This window comes from Equus asinus, chromosome 19 (assembly GCF_041296235.1).
Source record: "Equus asinus isolate D_3611 breed Donkey chromosome 19, EquAss-T2T_v2, whole genome shotgun sequence".
In the NCBI taxonomy this organism is placed as follows: Eukaryota; Metazoa; Chordata; class Mammalia; order Perissodactyla; family Equidae; genus Equus; species Equus asinus.
The window spans coordinates 16795294-16812942 of record NC_091808.1 but is presented as its reverse complement, the minus strand read 5'-3'; the positions used below and the strand labels follow the sequence as shown (position 1 = coordinate 16812942).

Genomic DNA, 17649 nt, shown 5'->3' with positions numbered 1-17649 from the left:
GCTGAGATTTACTCTAAAGTGAAAAGAAAAAAAGCAAGGTGCAGGATAATGTATACAGTAGGCTACCATTTGTGCAAAGGGGGAGGAGAGAATATTTTTTTAAATGTAATAGCTTGTGTATGCACAGACTCTCTAGAAAGATAGCCAAGATACTGAAGAGGTGGGAGGAAAACTTGTCACAAACATCCTTTTACATCTTTTGAATTTTGTACAAACTGAATGTTTTACCCAGTCAACAATAAATATGATGATTTCAGAATAAAATCTGACAAAGCGTATATTTCACTTGAGTGTTCAAGTTGACAAGAGGGCAATTCTCAGAATAAAAGAATGCTTCCCTTTTGAGGCTGAGAGTTGGCCCCCATAATCCAGGAGTCCCCTTGCATCTAAAAGCCTTCAGGGGGCCAGCACCGTCCAGAAGGAAGGCCCCATGGCTCGCCAGCGAATTTTTATCAGTTCACTGGGGGCTGGCCGGCCAAGGAGCCCGGCTGCCTGCTGCGACGCCTAAGCCGTAACAGCTGCATAAACTGGCTTTGCCCCAGCCTGACCTATTTCGGAGACAGGTCAGACCAGTGCATGCGGGGATAAGAAAACAACCTTCCTTCTGTCCAGTGGCTGCACTGGCAAGCTGCTCTAGCGGGAGAACATGGGGGCAGCCACTCTCCAGTCCCCAGAAGACTTACAAGCCAGGCTACCTTCTTTCACCCCAATAACACGGAAGTCCCAAGCTTCTGGAACTGGATAGAGGGAAACCGAATAGAAAGGTCATTGAAATGCATCCTCCAGCTTCACGAATGCTGTTTTGGAAAGTTTGCTTAATATTTCTGAACTCAGATTTTGAAAGGAGAGGGATTAAGAAGAATTATACACAAAGCAGGAAGAATGCACACAATCTCACGTGCAGAGCAATAAAGACACTTAAGAACAATGAAGTAGGCTGAAGAAGGGATGTAAGGAGAAATTGGACAAAAACAATTCCACAAAACGAAGGATTGTGACAGGATTTCAGGAGCAAGAATGTAGGCATGAGATCCATTTTCAAACGGAATTTGTCAATCTCTGACTGAGCAAAGAGAACTTGTGCAAAGAAAACAAAGAAAAGTTTGATTTGCAGTTTTTTAAAAGCCAAGTTAATCTAAGAGAGAAATGTAGTCTATATAGAATGGGCAGGAAAAGTAATTAAGAAATATCTTTTGACATCTCAGTGAAGGGTTTTAGAATTTTATTATTTTTCATATCTATTAAATTAATAAAGTCTTATTACATTAAATGGTGGCTTATAAATTGGATTTTTTTTGACTCAGTGAAAGTGGACTTTGAGGGGTGTGTGTGCATGTGTGTGTGTGTGTTGATCTTCATTGTCACTCCTAAGCCCTGAATTAAGCTTTTATCTGCCCTTGGGCAGAGCCCATCTGCCAGGAGGCTTGTCACTTTCTGCGTGTTCGGAGGTTGATTTTTCCCCAAGATTTTGAGTTTTCCCATGATGAGTGTAATTTGCACATGACTTGCATCCTCTTATTTTATTCTCATATCACCCTGGGAAGTTGATATGATGTGCCCCATCTTACAGATGGCAAAACTGAAGTTCAAGGGGTCACATCTGAAATGTGCTTGGTCTCCATTTTAGACCAAAATTAGTGATGCAAGAACAGGTCCCTTTTACCCTGGCTCTTCTGCTCTTAGAAGGCAAACAAGGACGCGAAAAAGGATGTTGGGGTATATTTAAATCAGAGCAGACAAGAAACACTCAATTGTCTTAGTGAACCTCAATCAGGAAACCGGCCAAGTGGGGATTCAGAAAGAAGGAACCTGTTGCTTTTCTTGTAATAAAATGAATTGGACCAATTAATTTTCTTTACTTCAGGTTAAGCTCAACCATGGTAACTGAGACACATACACCCACCTGTTGGCTAAGACTTTCTTACTCATGTTAAGATATTTGAATATTGGAAGAATTTAAAAATATGTGTTTGATGATAGACTCTATAATTATTTAAAAATGAAATTTTTTAAAAAAAAGATAGACACTATAAGGGAAACACGGAAGATAGTAATACCCTCATACAATGCCCAAGTGCCCGTTGACTGGATAAGTTATGCCTATACTACAGTTTGCTAAAAAAATAAGAGGGATATGCTGACGGTACTTTTAGCATATTTGTATATCTGTCAAATTACAAACCTACAAAAATTGGCTTCCTGTTAAAAACGCAAATTTGTACGTGACCATATAAGCATTTACTATGAAAGCACAAGAAAACTAAACCAATTCCATGTTGTAATATAAATTGCACAGCAATTAACTTTCTTTTCTTAACTCTTCTGCCCTAACTTGCTTATTATTTCCATCTAATGACATAAGGCCAAGTGCATTTAATTCTGCAGTTGTTTCCAGAAATATGTCTACCATCTGATTATAAAAATTTTGAAAATTTACATTTAAGCCTCCATAAAATTATACTATTTGAATTCTCAATTTGATCCTGGAAATTTTTAAATGCTGAAAATCAATGGTATTTCCTCTCGTTCAATCCTATGTTGGTCAGCCAAGAATAGTCTGTCATTTTCATCACAAAGCATGTTGATCAGTATTTTAAAGTGGAATCCATTGGAATTAGACCCAGGATGAATGAGAAACTGGCTCCTAGAATCAAGAGTTTATATTAATATACTACTTTAGATGCAGTAAATCTGGCCAAATAAAAGTACATAAGAGTCAAGAAATTACTAAATGGGGTTAAGGAAACAAATACACAGGTAGTTCGCTCTTGTCTGTTATGAGTTCTAATTTGTTTTACTGGGTGAGGTTCATTTCCCAATTCCTGCAGTAAGAAGGACATAAAAACTCAGACTACTTTGATCAAGTTGCTTCCCCCCAAAGAGAAAGGGTTCCTTGTTGTCATTCTTGTTTTTTACTTAAAATCCTGCAGCAAAAATTTAAACGTTACAAACTTTGGTAAAGTAACATGCGAGGTAAAACTCTTTCTCAAGATTTTACTATACAGGAGAAATGGGGATCAAATTAAATTCTAAATTTTACAGTGTTGATCTTTATTATTTCCTTTATATTGCCCTTTATAATTTCTTTTTTAAAGAGAAGTGGCCATTTCCATAGTGGATATTATCTGTTCGTCTTTTCTTTGTTTTTATCCGGAAGGAAGGAAAACAGACATTGAAGGTAAGAATTCATAAAGCCTATTATTCCTCAAGCGTCTTTAACAATTGCATGGTTTTCACATCTCCCTTTGCAAAGCTGAAGTTTCTAACTCACCTCTCTCGAATAGACGTCTTATAGTGTTAATGGGCATTTTGATAACTGTGCATGTTCCAGTTACAAATGGGAAATTACCTATTTTCTGTTTCTTTGGAAGCAGAGTCCCAACACAGATAATTTGAGGGGAAGCTTCGTTGGAGGAGAGATGTCCTGATTTTGCAAAAGCTCCACACTACTGAAGCTCAGTGTTTGGCCCAACACTGCAAGGTAGAGCTGAAAGCTGAGCCCACCACTTTCTACCAAAGGCTGGCATGTATAGGGCAAGAAAATCTTTCCCAACAGAGAAGAGGATGGCCCTCTGCTCCCACTTTGGTGTACATCTTCCAACAGAATGGCAACTTCTGAAATTCCCTTTCACTTTTTCTGGTCACAGTTCCCAAGCTAAAAGCAGCCAGTTCTTTTTTTTTTCTAACTATAATATCAAAAAAAATTTTTTTTATTTCCAGCTTTATTGAGATATAATTGACATCAGCCAGTTCTTCAGTCAGTAATTCTGCCTTAGTAATGAGATCAGGCCCAACTTGGAGCTCAACTCTGCTGTCCCCCTTGCAGTATATGAACACCCAGCCTGATGCCCAAGGGGGAAAAGTCACTTTAACTCTGCATGTATGTGAAATATACACGTACATGTGGAACATGCCACAAAGAACTCTCTAAGACTGCCTCTGGACCCAGGACAAGGTAACCATAACAGATCTGAGCTGACTCACACTTCCAGCTCAATCTATTTCAGGTGGTTGTTCTACACTGCAATGATGGAGGCTCTATAAGAGCATTTGAGCATAGGTAGATTATTAATTAACTGGGAGATTGTAATAGAAAAAATATTAGAAAATATCTGCTAATGATTCTGACGCTGTATGTCAAGATTCATCTTGTTCAAGAGTGAACAAGAAAGAGTAAAAAATAAAATGAAATAAAAAGAAAGACCTACGCACTATTATTTAGTACTGAAATGAGCACAGTCAGAGAAGGGGATTCAGAAAATAATCCTCCCACATGGACAGATCCACGATGCACAGTTGAATTTCCAAAGCCTGACGCTGGCATAAATTCCACAGCCTCAGTTAGAGTGACTTGTTGGAATTTGCAAATTAAGTGCAGAGATGGCATTTCCAAAAAAACCTGCAGGAATTTTAGCTCTCATAATAAAAGAAAAATCTATCCAAATATATTGAATTCTGAAACCAAAAAAAAAAAAAAGTTTAACAGTTCTTCTAAAAATCAGCAGCCAAAAAAGTCATAAAATCACTCAGGGAAATATTTTTCCTAGCATTCAACAGCAGTGCTGAGTATGAACTGGGAAGCTGTGCTGTTGCCTCAAATTCTGATGACTCTAAAAAGTGCAATCCATAGGAAAAATAAACCTCTATTTTGTGCAACTGCATATAGTTTATTGCCGGCATAATTCATAGTGATCAACTTATAAATAAACTCTAACCATGCACAAACTATACATACAAACAAACACATATCTACTCCTGCATTATAGGGGCTTTAAAAATATGAGACTCATTTAACCATCTATAAACACAAAAACTACGGAAACACATGTAGAGAAGTGTAGTCAATAGAGCTCCCAGTTTCCAGTGTATTTAATTATTCCCCACCTAGTTTTACAGAGAAGTCTGACATCTTTCCCTTACATCATTCCAGTCTGGAAGGCAACTTTATTGAAACTTGCATATTGGAAATTTATCAACATGTGGATAGTAGCTTCCATGCCTCCCACCGCTCCCCCAAAATGAGAATCTATTTGATGATCCATTCACCATCTTAGCCTCAGTTCTAAACAAGAAATCACTGTAGGATAATTAAAAACACCCCATGACTCTCTTCTCTACAAACCTAGGACATGTAACTGGTTTGGGTTCCTATTTCTGAAAGAGAATTTGGTCAATCCTCCTTAGAGGTTTCAGAGGAAAAGGAGGATTTTCCAAGACAGATAAATTGAAATGATCCTGCTTTGATCTCAGTGGTTAAGAATCCCTCACAATAGAAGATGGCCACTGAGGGGCCTCGCTCCTGGCCTTTTAATGCATAACAATGGTATCAACAAACAGCCACTTAATCAATATTTGGCCAGAACTGCTGAAAACTTCCTTTTCAGATTTTAATTCCTAGTTGTAAAACAACCCCAGAGCAGCTAGTGAGATAAGGCATTAAACTGACTGCTTAATTGCCTTTTAGTGTCTTGTTAGTTATATATGTACATTCTTAATGGTTCTTTAATCTTTATTTACCCGCATAAATAAGTTACCTGCCATAGAGCCCCACCAAACTGAACCTTCTCTGCCCCAACCCTGGCCAAACTCTCTCTCACCACTTGTTCGTCGATACTGCTGCAGATTTTAATTTTCATCGGCTATTTACTGAAGTACAACTTAAACATTTAACCGCATGGCTAGGAAGGATTTCTGTGTGTCCTCAAAATAGTGTATGTATGCATGGATGTTGAAACTGGGTTCCGTGGTCCTCTTCACCTGCTTGATTCCCGCCTATTCCACTCTCCTGAACCGAGCGCGCTCGCTGGTTCCGCCTCACCGCCCCGGTGGGTTTTATTGCGCGGCCCTGGGGACTTTTAAATGACCCTTCTGTAATTATTACGCACTTGAAGCCCTTACGTCCCCGTTCCGGTGCTATCAACAATCAAATCAAGCCCCAAAATAAACATACGATTTCAAGCATTAATTAGAAAATCTGCACGTTTTCCATAAGGCTAGAAAGTAAGCACACAGCAGCCCACCCAACAAAACAAACAAGCAAATAAGAAAAAGCCACGATCGGAACTTTAGTGTTTCCTCTTCAATCGTTCCAACAGGAAAATCGTTACCGTTACGTCCTTACAAAGAATGTGGCGTGTTGTTTTAATTTAATTCAAGTTCTTATATTTCCAAACATTTTTAAACGGGTGATGTTCCCTTGTTAAGCAACGTAAGGGCTTCCGAGAACATGAAATTTACTCAAACGATTAGAGACGACGTTGGGGTCAAATGTGAGATTCTGACAAATGGACTTGGAGAGGGGGCTGTCCACTTTATTAAGGTTCCGATGCCACCAACAGAAGATCTTATACCCCGTGATTGTAATCTGTGGGAAAGTTCCTCCGCCGCCTCCCGCTCACCCCTTGCCTCGCGCCAAAACGTCCTTCCCAGCTAACTCTGGGGAAGAAACTGCCTTCCGTTCCCCTCGATTTTAGTGGCGCTCCGGTTAACGACAAAGTGCTCTTTCATGATTCCGCTAGACATGAAGTACTTCGAGGACTTTTAAAACTCTTCCGCGTTTTTAATTGCTTTATCTTATGCCCCACTGAAAAGTCGACGTCGTCCCTCTTAACGTCAGAAAATCTCATAAGTTTACAAACAAAACGAGGACTCGAGCAAAACTTTTGTTGTCACTTTTACTTTCTCGAACCGAAAAAGCAGCACTGTTTTTCATAAATGTCAAAAGAGGCGGGGAAACATATGAAATGAGTGCAAGTCCCAACGACCTATGCTTGGGGTCTCTTAGCTCAATCTTGAAAATTGTTGCAAACCTCCCACGCTCGCTCGTGATTTTACAAGGAGGAAAGTCCTGTGAAAGTGTATCTCCAGCCCCAATCAAAACATCAATTTGGCAATCTGGCCTCTCTCCCCCTGCCCCGCCGAGCTGCCACTTCAAAGCCGCTGCAACAAGTCAGTAATTGTAACGTTGCATCTAAATATTTAAACGAGAGTCTTGCAGTCGCGTGTCCATTTACAGTCCTCATCTGTCCCCTAATTCCATTACGGCACAAAGCAAAAATGTTTCCCAAAACTCACAAACAGGAAAAGCGTCACCCAGTTGGAGAAGGAGGAGGAGGAGAAGGAGGAGGAGGAGACGGAGGAGGGGGAAGAGGAGGAGGGGGAGGAGGAGGGGGAGGAGGAGGAGGAGATGAAGGAGCAGTTTCTATTGATTAGCCTCTGCTTTTGTGTTAAGGGCTTTCTTTAAAATAAGAAAAAAAATGGGGGGAGGTTGCAGAAATTTCACTAATGTGAGCCTCAGGCAAGGGAGAAAAAAAAAAAAGAGGAGAAGAAGGGGGGGAGGCGGGCTGTGTCTAGATGAAAGTGAGAAGGACATAAAGGAGGCAATTGAGTCGGCTGCAGCCCGGCGAGCTAAGCTTCGAGCCGGCCGGAGCGCAGGGGAGGGGGCGGCGCGGCGCGGCGCTTTGGCGCAGGGCGCAGGAGTGGGGGCCGGCCCATTGTGGCGGCGCCCGCGGGCCCGCTCGGCCGCGCCGGGGGAGGAACAGAGGCGCCCATTGAGTGGCCTGAGCGCGGGCCGTGCCCACAGCCCCTGGTGCCGCGACCGTGGCTTGGTTCCTGCCGCTGCGCCTGCTCGGATCTAGGTGCTGGCTAGGGGCGGGAAAAGGTGGGGGTTGCGTGTTCCCTGGCCGCCCAACCCTCTCTTTCCACCAGGGCAAAGGAGCTGGAAGGATGCACCCAGTAGAGGCGCACGGCTTCCACCGCGCGCCAGGGCGCACGGGCTTGAGCGCACCGGGTCGGCAAGCTGCGCTGTTCTTGGATTGGGCGAGGGACAAGGGAGTTGGGAAGGTGAAAGCGGCCATCTAGCAGAAAGGGCAAGATTCTAGAGAAAGAACGAGAGTGGTTCTGACCTCTTTCAGAGTGCCTCTGTCCCTCTGTCCTAGTGTCTGACAAGCAGAAAGATGTCCCCTGGAAAGCCAGTCTCAGCAGCCCCCGGCAGGCCCGAATGGAAGCTGGAACCTCCGAAGACAGCGCTGCCCTGCTCAGGACACCCAAATCTCCCTCTTCGGCTGGGTCGCTCCCTCTCTGCCAGGGCGCTCGGAGCCCTTATCAACATTCCTTCTATTTTACAAGCAGGGCGGCCTGAAACTTTTGATGCCCAAACAACAGAGGGAATTTTTTGAGGTTTCTAAACTTCCCTTCAAACTACACATCGCTCTGTCCTTTCTCTGGGCCCCTCTTGCCCTCCAGGGCTCATCTGAAAAGGGAGCAAGAGGCGTTGAAGAGACTGACGCTGCATCTTCCTTGACAACCTCGAATTAAAGTAGACTTCAGCCTTCCAGGTGTGTGTGATTTCACCAGCAACGCCCCCGCTGGGGAGAATACTCTCATTTTAAAAATGGTAGCAATTGCCCTTGAATGGCAGCCGGCCCAGCTAGACGGCCCAAAAGACTAGAAACATTTTGTAGGTGAAATGGCCACTTTTTCCACGCTGGAGAGTCCATAAAACTTCCTGGCCCAGCAGCTATTGGGGCTCATTGAATAATTCATCCCTCATTGCAAGCCCATAATGTCTATTCTCGGGCCTTTGTGGGGCTGTTTTCTCTTCTTTTCTCCTTGAATTATAAAAAGGTTGCCTTCCTTTGTTCACATCAAGCTGCTGCGGGCCAGAGCTTTGTCTGGGCCGAGCTAAAGTGTGAGTTTCAATGGACTCTCCCCGCTTTGTCTTCCAAGTTCATCTCCAAGTGTAGATTGTGTAGAGAAGGCCTTCTTTGTAAAAGCTGGAAAAGTTGTACAAATGTTTGACCAGCTCATTTGGGGCGTTTTGTCTCCTGGGCCTCGGTTGCCTGTGCTGCGAAGGAACTGCCGATCTCCCGTGCAGCCGCCTCCAGCAACAAGTAGCAAAGCGGTGCCACCCTCCCCACCCCTTCCTGACCCTCTCCCACCGCTCTGGGCTCCTTGCCTCGCTGCCTGCAGGGGCCTGCTGGGTTTGAAGTTGGCTAGTTTCTCGCCTTCCTTCCTCCCCCAGCACCTCTATTTTGTATCTAGACCTGGAAAAGAAGCCAGAGCGTCTTCTCAGAGACCAGGGCAGAAATGGACCCCTTTAAAAGGAGGGGCTTAGACTGTCTGTGTGAGGCCCCTGCTTTTAAGGGATGGAAGCAACAGCATATGTATCTCCCTGCTATGGGTTTTGGTGTCTTTTCTTGATTGTCTGTGTGTGCCAGAGAATCTAGGCTTCTGCTTCTCCCTGAAACCAGCCATTTGGATTTGTAACACCTAAATCTAACTGTCCCTTCTAGGTTGTGTATAGATTTTGCATTGATTTCTAAAGCTGCTGTTCTGGAGGACCAGCAGTCTACCATGGAGTTGGACAGTGGAGGTCAAAGAAGGGCCCAGCTTCCCGAGTCACAATCCTACCCTGGATGCCATCTGGCTTGCTGAGAGCTGGGACCCAGCTGGTCCAAGTGGGTGACCACTCCAAGCCCACCTGAAGAGGTGCCTGCCCTTCTAGGGCAACTCAAAACTCAACTCAGCCCAACGAAGTTCCAGCCCGGGGGAGGGAACGCCAGCATGGGCTGGGACATCTGGGGGACAACCAACCCTTTGCTCCATCCCCAAGGCCAAAATTGTGGAGATGCAAAACTGCTGAGACTCATGCTGCAGTGAGCTCTTCCCAGTTCAGCCCCGAGGGGGTTGACTTTCTTTTCTCGGGGGGGGGGGGGGGGGGGGGGGAGGGGAATAGCTTTAGGCTCTAAAGATGGCCCAAAGCAGGTGGAAGAGAAGCAGGCTGCACTTATGGCTCCAAAGGGGAGATTTTCTCTTGATGCTGACAAATCACAGCCAACAAGAAGGGGCTGGTCCGCACCTCTGGATGGAGAGAGGGTGCCAGCACTGCATGCCTAAGAACCCAGATCCTCTCGTTTGTAACCTAGAGCTTCAGCTTGTTTTACCTCCCAGACACACAGAGATCAAACCTCATCACATTTGAAAACCAATTTCAAGCAAAGAAAAAACAGCCAACTTACACATATATTTATAAGGCAGCCAATGTGGTGCAACTTTGGGGGCCCACTGCCCAAAATAGTTTTGAGTTTCTCTCTCTCTCCCGCCTCTCCTCTGATGTGGGAAACTTTGGAGACCCGGGCCTTTCCTGAGGACGCAAAAGTTCCTTTAATCTCTGGAGGCTCAGGGACTACCCCCAGACCCCCAGCCACTCAGGCTCCCAGTCCCCGACACCTGAGGGCAAGAGGGTCGCCCGGCACCTAAAGCGCCATTTGCAGTTCTAGACTCCGAGGGGCTGGGAGTGGTGTGGAAGAAAGATTTATAAAATGGAAAAACACAGAGCAGAGATTTTTGTTTTCATTGCAATGCGTCTCTGGGCTTTCACTTGAGGGCTCTTTGCCGGGTGCAGTGGGTATGAGCGAGGAGGCATCTTGACAGAGCCGAGGCTGGGCCGCCCTCAGGCCCCCAACCTCAGAGCGGGGATGTCCGCGGAGGCGCGCGCAGGCCCTCAGCGCGCCACCCAGCGCGCCACCACTTACCTCGCTCGCTCAGGATGCCGTCGATGCTGTGTTTCGCCTTCTTCTCGCTCTCCTCTGCCTCTTTCCTCTCCAGGTCGGCCTCCTCCTCTTCGCCTTTCCCGAATTTACTCCTCAGGATGCGGCTGATGGAACTCACTGAAGACGGGAAGAGGAAGGGAGCGCGTTACACTGAGACGTGCAGGGCTGTTGGGGACGGAGCCTGCCAGTTCGCAGCCGGCCGGAGAACGGCTGCCCTGCACAGCTCGCTTCTGTCTCTCCCTGCATCTTGGGGCACCCTGGTCCTTCTAATACTCCCTCACCCTCCCACTCAGTAATCGGCACCTAGGAACAGGAAGACCGGAACCTGGGAAGCTCCAACCTCCAAGTTAGGGCCGGGAAAAGCCGTTTCTCTCCCTCTTTTCCCGGCAGGAAGCATTTCCTTCTTGACTCTATAGACGGGGCTCTAGATATCCACTTAAGAGAATTTTCCCACCAGCTCTCCCTGCACTGCCCCCCCAAGGCCTTAGGCCCCGCAGTTCGTGTTAAGGAGGGAAGAACCACAGCGGACCCGTCCCCTGCAATTCAACTTTCTTTTGAGGCTATAAAGGGTTTAAATTTCAACTGCAGAATCGTTTCCTATTGTAAAAAGCAAAAGAAAATGCACTTTCCCCCATTTATTTTTTCCAGATTCCAGTCTGGTAAACAAATCCATGCTCTGAAATATCTCGTTCTCGCAGGGGGGAAAAGGGAGTTTCCTTTTAATTAAAAACAAACTCTGCCGCGCGCCCTCGCGCTCGCCCCTCTTCTCTCTCCGCCTCCCCCTGGCTGCCGGGGGCGCCGGATGGTCCCTGGGACTCTTGGGAAAAATCCTGGCCGTCGCCGAAGCCTCCCCTCCTTTGCGCACACGGCAAATTCTTAGCGCACGGCAAATTGGCGCGGCCCAATCTCCCTTCGGTTGGGGTTACCAAAACATTTGTTTCTCTTTAAAAGGGAACATCAATATTAATACACGCTTGGCTTCGCCTTGCGTTTCCTGCCCAGCCTCCTCGACAGAAATTCTCTTCGGGAGCCCTCAGCGGCTGTCTCTCAACCCCAAGACAGGCAGCTCATCACTTTCTCCATAAAACGCCAAGAACGTCTGGTTCGTAAATATTTCAGGGCCCTTGGGAGGTGACGCCTCTCCATCGCCCAGATCGATCATTGGGGTGATTATGGCTCGGACGACCCGCCCGGGTAATAGCGACTGACGGCCGCGCCTCAGGAAGACGTTAATGGGCCTGGTACCTGAGGGCACGGTGTTTCGATCACAGACCGCGTCCTTGAGTAATTTGTCTCGAATTTCCCAGCTGAACATGCCTGGGTTCTCCCTTTTGTATTCCTCAATTTTCTTCTCCACGTCAGGCGTTGTCACCTGCTTTAAGAGAATAGGCAGGCAGGCGTTGGTACCCAGTACTCTGGGCCAGATGAAGCGGCCCCACCGCCTCCGGGCCTGGCCGGATGCTCCTTCCTACGCCCCCGGGAAGGTCCCCCTTGCAGCAAAGGGACCCCAACTCTCTGAGGCAGTTTACTTTGGAAAGGGGCAGACAGGAAATCATCCCACCCCCAAGCAGCCTGGGGACCCTTATCCTTCCCAGATAAGCTCGGAAATCCGAATAAATTAAGAAGCGTTGTAACATCTTGTGTGTAGAGGGGGGCGTACTTTTCTGATCCCTGGAAATAAAGAAAGGCAACTCCTTAAACGGAATCAACACGAAAACGAAAGTAAAAAAAAAAAAAAACAAACTTGAAAAAGGGCCAGAAGAATCAGGTTAGGTGTGCAACTTGTGACTCTTGAAGGAACACAAGATTTTAGCTAAAGTGAAGAGCAGAAGGGAACGCAAAAGGTGAGTATTTAGGTTTAAAAAAATTAGAGTGGAGAACAAATTTGCATAATTTGAGAGACTGGCTCTTTTTTTTTTTTTTTTTTTCCGTAGAGTTTCTAGAGATTCTTAGAGAGGTTGTGAAGGAGGAGAGAAGTAGGGTGATTGAAAGTCTTCAATTTACCAGAACTCTGCTTTTGATTTTACCCTGTGGCAACTAGAAAATTATATTGCATTTTCCCCACACCTAGAAGAAAAGGCAGACACTATATAATCCCCTCCCACTTTGCCCAGGCCAGTGTGACTCTCTTTCCTTTTTTAAAGGGAAACAAAATAATTTGAGGATAGCACCAAACTGCTTTTTAAAGCATGGGCTCATTACAAAGAAAACAAATCACCATAGGTAGCTTTTGCCTCCTTGAAGATAACTTGGGGAGGAGATTGGGAATGGGAGTCTAGAGAGAAATTATCAGGAAACCAAAAGTGGCTCCTTAGATTAGTTTTGGAAAGGGCAGTGCAGGGGTGGGAGCTGGAAAGATCCTTGGGGAAGAAACCAGCAACAGGTGGGCACACACAGCTTGCACACTTTAAGTGTTTGCCTATTCAAATAATTTGATAAGGATTCCAGGATTGGGGGGTAAAAAAACAAACGCTGTATCTCCTTTGCAAAAAAGGCTAGAAGTTTCCTTTTAGCGTTTATCAAGGAGCGTCAGATCAGGCAGCATCTGAGTCCCCACCACCGCCACCACCACCACCGCCAACCCCAACACACACACACCTTCTCAGACTTGAAAAATAACTCCTCGGAAAGCCCCAGCTGGCAGTCGTTGCCCCCTGCCCCATCTTCCCTAACCCCGGAGGCAGGAGGCCAGGAGACCTCCGGGGCCGGCCCGCACGCTCACCTTGGGCTTGCTGCCGCCGATAGCACCGGGACGGATGGAGCCTGTCTCCTGGTACCTGCACAGGATCTTAGAGACGCAGCCGTGGGACACGCGCAACTGGCGGGAGATGACGCACGGCCGGATGCCGTGGTGGGCCATCTCCACGATCTTGTGGCGGATGTGGTTGGGGAGCGGTCTGCCGTTGATAAATACACCGCCGAGCTGGTTGACCCGGCCCTGGCCGAGGGGGGTGGACACTGGCAGCAGAAGGCGAAAAGAGAGGCAGGAGGAAAGTCATTTTAGGAGAACAGAGCACCGCAGCCCCAAAGAGGAGCCCACCTAATTTCGCACTCTCCTAGCCAATCCGCAAGTTACAGCCTCAGCGCGGAAACTGCTAAACTGCTCGACATCCGGCTCCCAGCCCCACACCCTTTTTCAATCACATTTGTTCAAATTACTAAGCAATTCGGGGCGCATAATCTTGTGTGAAGGGAGAAACCGGGGCAAAATAACCCGCCCCAGAGACACTGTCTTCCCTTTCGGCCCAGGAAAGGTGGCAACTTGGGTGTTGGGGTGGGGGGAGACCCTGGGGCTGGTATAAAGGGTATCTTGCTCCAGAAACAGCCTCCTGGCAGGAAGATGTTCACCCAGGCGCTGGCCTTCTCAGCTCCGCTCTCACTAAACCCTGTGCAACTGGGGCGGGTCCTTTCGGAGGAACTTGGAGCTGACAGCCCTTGGGGTTTCTGGCTAAAACTGCGGCAGGCGAAGATCAAAGAGGGTCCTGAAAGGAGGCCACAGGTGGCAACGCGTGTCACCTGTTACACCTCGGGACAGAGGCGACAAGCCGGGTCTGCTCGCAGGCCCCCTGGGCTCCGCTCATGCTCCGCATATTGCATTCTACTCTGGACCGAGGGCCAAGGGCAGGAGCCGCGGGATCCCCGCTCGGGCGCCCCAACCTCGCCAACTGTCTAGAAGGGCCAGGGCTTGCAAACCTTTCTGCCTCTCTGAGATTTCCAGAATCTTCAAACTGATTGAAAGGCAGTTTTCCAAACGGGTTACGGAAACTTCGACATGTCACTTGGGATGAATGGAACTCTAATTAATCAATTAATACTAAAAATTCCTATCACGATGCTGAGCGGCGTCAGCCACCACATCTCTGTATCCGCAAGAAAATTCTTCCGGAACTAACAAGAGTTTAGCAAATATGGACGCAGCCGGGAGAATTTTGAGAAGCCTTTGGGTGAACAAAATGTGCACAGCTTGCTTTCTGGTGCTCAGAAGCCGGGTCACCCCTTCTGCACCACGGCGTTTCCAAAACAACAGGGAAAGTGGACCGGCCGGGGAGCAGGCCTGGCCTCTTGGCTCCGGGAGAAGTTGCGGAGAGAACGGCGCTCCGTCTGCAGAAGGAAAATCGAGTCGGGATCTCGCCCCGACTGATACCTCCTGGGGTGGAGGTGCCCAGGGCATGGGCTCCGTGGACGCGCCGAAGGAGCCTGTGGAGACCCCGGGTAGGGTGGAGCGGCCCGGCCCGGGCCCCGGGCTCCCGGCGGCGCTGAGGCCCTTCCTTACCTTCCAGCGGGAACCCGCTACGAGGGTAGTTCTGCCCCGGGCCCGGCCGCATCATCCTGGGCACAGCTCCGGCCAGCGTGGTCATCCTGGGGGCAGCTTCGCTTGGAAATTATATCCAGGTGAAAGCGAAATAGGCGAGCGCGGGCGCTGGTGACCCTCGGGTACTCCCCCGAGCGTGGAGAGCCCCTCCCCAAAAAGGCTGGAGAGAGAGGGAGGGACGCGGGGAGGGGGCTAGCTCGCTCCTAGTCCACAGAGAGGCTCGAGATGCAACCGGGGAATGGGGCGGGCAGGGAGGCCCCAGAGTCCAGGATCCCGAGCTCAGGACGGAAAAGTTTGGTGCGAGCCTTGGGCGTGTGGCCCCGCGGCTGGGGGCGCTGGGGAGGGGGATCCGAGCGCCGCGACCAGCCAGGGAGGGGGGGTGGGGGCGGGAGCGCCGCAGGCCCGAGTCTCCTCCCGTCGTGACACCGAGTGCGGGGATCCAGGCTCGGGAGCATTTATTAGTTCTTTCATCCAAAGCTTGGTCAGGAGCCCTGAGCTGCGATTGGCCGACGGGGAGACCGTCCCGGGTGGCGGAGACACGCGCTGATTGGGCGACAGCGACCACTTTCTCTTCCCATCCACGGCGGTGCCGAGGCCTCCGCGGGCCCCGAGAGGGACCCGCGCAGGGCCCTATCCCCGGGAGAGAAGGATAGACCGGTGGAAACTCAGAAAACCGGAAGGAGATGGCAGCTGCAGAGAGTGGAGAGGGGTCCCTATCTCTGTCTCTGTCCCTATCTATATGTGTCTCTCTCTCCCTCCTTGACTTTCCATTTCTCTGTCTCTTTGTTTCTGTCTCTCTCTGTGTATCTCTGTGTCTTTCTCTGTCTCTGATTCTATTCCTCTCATTCTATCTCTGTGTGTCTCTCTAGGTCTCTGTATTTCTACCTGTGGGGCGCTCTCTCTGTTTCTCTCCTTCATTTTTCTTGGCTTACTGCCACTGGAGGGGGCGCAATTTCAATAAGAAAACATTAGAAGCCCTCGGACAGGTTTAGCCTTCCTTCCTCTGGTCCATGCCCCTTGGCCTAGGCTTGTTGTGGGGGTCTTCCTGGCGGGGTTCTTCCCAGGAGGAGTCCAGGGTGTGCTGATAAGTTCTTTTATCTTCTCTGTCTGGGGACTGGGGTGGTGTGCAGCTTAGGGAGTCCTGCCGAGGCTCCAGGACTCACTAGTCGAGGGCCGGAGAGAGGAGGAGGTAGAAAACTGTCTTCTCTTCTTGATTGAAAAACTCACTCTGGGAAGCCCCAGCTCTAAATCTCGACGTGTGCGTAACGTAGGCAGAGATGCGTCTATACGTTAAAGTTTTGCCCGGCTGCAGCGTTTGTTCTCAGGAATTTATTATGGTATTCAGACTAAACTGCTGGAAAAATAAAAGGAGCAAAGTCTTGGCTAGGAGCTGAAGTGTCCCCAGCAGGATATGACGCCAGGAGTGTTGTAAAGACTGTCTGTCCTTAGAGAAGGTACCATTGTGCATAGCCTTTTATTTATAACTTGGTAAGTGCCAGCGAACTCGCCTCCTTTACACCCCCAGTGCCAGCCCCGCGCTCTGTGCTCCGCTTTATTCGCTCAAGTCTATTCAGGGACTGTCACTCCGGGGCTGTGAGGTATTCAGGGCCTTAATCAATCAAAAGGATGAGAATCGGGCAGGTTTTTCCCTTTGAAATAAAGGAAACAATGACTTCTGGGCTTCAAGTTCCCCCTTCCCCTTTTACGATTTTTGAATTTTTCCTACACTGGAGTTCTCCACCCCTCTCTCTCGGTCCCCCCTTCCCCCAACTTCTTTGACAGTTTTTACGCGACTCGGGCCCCCAACCCCAGTTCCCCACCCCCTAATTAAGGAAAACTCAGAAGGCAAGATGGGGGGGAGCGATATAGCTGCTCCACTGTCTGCGAGTTGGCTCTTTAAAAATCCACTAGAAGGGGAAAAAGCAGGCAGGTTTCCGCTAGGCCCAACGTCAAAAGGCTTGGTTGACCCTGGGAGCATCCAAGACAGGCCTCTGGAGACACCCGAAAAAGTCTGAACAGCCCCTCACCCACCCATGGGGGGAGTGCCCCGTGTGCATTCATAGTAGAGAGAGACACTGCTTATAATAAGCCCTGTTTAACCTGGTTTTACACAAAATGACTCAATTTGTCAAGGGGGAAACTTTCTCATTTCCTTTTTGGGGGCCACCAAAATGTGTCCTTGCTTCCCAAGCCACTTCTCAGAGATTGCGTCACATCACGGGAGCTAGTTTTCCAAGTTCTCTCTCCAAAAGTTTGAGTGGAGCAGAGCATTCTCGACGGTCCGCGGTAATCGTTAGGCGAGCGAGGTACCCAAACGATTTCAGGAGGGCAATGCAGACTCAACCGGAAGCCCAAAGGAGCCCCGCGACCCGCGGCGAGCGGTTAAAGAAGGCCAGGGAGGAGTCTCATTTGTGTTTGAGCTGAGGGCGCGTCTCCAAGCCCTCCCCGCGGCGGCCCGGCGCTCTGCTGCCGGGCGTCCTCTCCCGAGAGCCAGCAGATCCGAGAAGGGACGCGCTTGCTGCACGTTCCTGCTCCCGGGTTGCGCGTCCTCGCGAAAGCCGCAGAGCTGGGAGGACCTGTGAATGGAGGTACTGCCGGTGGAATTGGATCTCGAGTGCCCATGAGTGCCGGGCCAGGATGCGCATCCATAAACCTACCACCGCTTCTATAAAAATGTACAAATGGAGGCCAAGAGGGTGTGTGTGGGTTGGGGGCCTGCAGCTCGAGGGTGTCTCCGCCTCTGCCCTGCGGGAGCGCTCTGAGGTTTATATGTGGCCAGAAGAC

The 17649-nt window shown here is 48.7% G+C and overlaps 1 protein-coding gene across 3 annotated transcripts in view; it reads right to left on the bottom strand.

Annotated features, from left to right (window-relative positions):
- The window catches only part of PAX3 (paired box 3), a 94860-nt gene extending 79562 nt beyond the window's left edge, over window positions 1–15298 (bottom strand). Inside the window, exons 1-4 of one of the 3 annotated variants that reach the window (XM_044751517.2) lie at window positions 14827–15298; window positions 13276–13511; window positions 11799–11928; window positions 10536–10670 (exon numbers count right to left, since the gene is read on the bottom strand). In XM_044751517.2, coding sequence (XP_044607452.1) covers window positions 10536–10670; window positions 11799–11928; window positions 13276–13511; window positions 14827–14911 — 586 coding nt within the window. In that variant the 5' untranslated portion in view covers window positions 14912–15298. The remainder of the gene's footprint in view (window positions 1–10535; window positions 10671–11798; window positions 11929–13275; window positions 13512–14826) is intronic. The other 2 variants (XM_070489655.1, XM_044751516.2) reach the window with 2 other exon arrangements.
- Between the last annotated feature and the right edge of the window lie 2351 nt (window positions 15299–17649).